The 1,113-nt window shown below is 48.7% G+C and overlaps 1 protein-coding gene across 1 annotated transcript; it reads right to left on the bottom strand.

Annotated features, from left to right (window-relative positions):
* Window positions 1-6: 6 nt before the first annotated feature.
* On the bottom strand, window positions 7-1,089 carry LOC107580776 (uncharacterized protein C11orf96 homolog). Its single transcript, XM_016266420.1, has one exon. The coding sequence runs from the start codon at window positions 888-890 to the stop codon at window positions 522-524; it is 369 nt and encodes a 122-aa protein (XP_016121906.1). The 5' UTR covers window positions 891-1,089; the 3' UTR covers window positions 7-521.
* Between the last annotated feature and the right edge of the window lie 24 nt (window positions 1,090-1,113).

Raw genomic sequence — 1,113 nt, 5'->3', positions numbered from 1 at the left:
CATTAGTAAGTTCACCATTCTGGCAGACTTAGACATCAGGGTTTGCCTTATTTTCTGTAAAAATACATCTCTGTTTTAGTTTGCTCGTCAGCACAGCAATGAGTTATAACAAAATGTGACAGTCTACATCCAGCCCAGCAGTGAAGAACCCATTCAACTGTGCAATCTTAAGCAGGCACAAGGGATACGAATAACATTAGTCTATTAAAATGGAATCAGACATGGTACGTCCTCTCTTGTCAAGTTCATTACAGATGAAACCTCACCAGTCCTCGAGTCTCATACAATAAAAAAAGGAATTTGCGTAAGCATTTAAGTGGTTTCTGAAATCTTCCAGCATGCTACAACTTTGCTCTTTGCAGAGGAGCTAAACAATCGCTGTGCCAGTGTTACTCAACTGGAATCTGCCCATAAATGCATAACTGCTGTGAACGGCTGTGAAAGAGGAATTTAACAGTAAGATATGTGCGAAATACATTGAGTTCCAGTCTTGTCATCCTTCAGACCTTGCTCTCACTCTCTCATTGTGCCGAGTCTGAGTCACTGGAGTCCAGACTAGCCTGTGCAGACGCTGTGCGGCAGCTCTGTGTGGATCCTGCGTGGTGCAAAGTCTGTGTGCTTCTCCTGAGGCTCTCCAGCGACTGAAGGAAGGACCGTCTCGCCCTTTCTTCCTCCAGAGGCGAAGCCCCTTCCTCCTCCACTTCGGCAATCTCAGCAAAAGTCACTGGCTGGGTCTTGAAGCGGGTGTCTCGGGGCCGCCGGGGACGGTTTCGGCCCCGAGCCAGACACTTGGGGATGGGTAGCTGCTGGGGAAACTCCTCCATGGCAGATGCCAAGATGTGTGCGGGTAGAACGGCGAAACCCACCGTCTCCATCGGACGTGAAGTCATGTGTCTGGATGGCAAGGGTTGGCCGTTTGGCTTCTGAGATGTTTGGAGAGGCTTGCAGTTCTCCAGGTCTCCCTGTGGTGAAGGATTTGAAGTCGCTTTCCTTGTATCCTTCTTGTCTGTATTTGACAGAAGGTGAAGCTAACACACGGATGGAGAAGACAATTTCCAGAAGACGAGTGAGGGGAATCGGAGTTCTCTCTGTCTGTAGTTTCTGAGCGTGTCA

The sequence above is a fragment of the Sinocyclocheilus grahami genome, unplaced genomic scaffold, assembly GCF_001515645.1.
Source record: "Sinocyclocheilus grahami isolate Dianchi unplaced genomic scaffold, SAMN03320097.WGS_v1.1 scaffold44330.1, whole genome shotgun sequence".
Lineage (NCBI taxonomy): Eukaryota > Metazoa > Chordata > Actinopteri > Cypriniformes > Cyprinidae > Sinocyclocheilus > Sinocyclocheilus grahami.
Note: the sequence above shows the minus strand (reverse complement) of the source record. Positions and strands in the feature narration are given on the sequence as shown.

What these genes read in the sequence shown, in the direction of transcription:
- LOC107580776 (XM_016266420.1), bottom strand. Translation starts at nt 890, where the DNA reads ATGACTTCACGTCCGATGGAGACGGTGGGTTTCGCCGTTCTACCCGCA.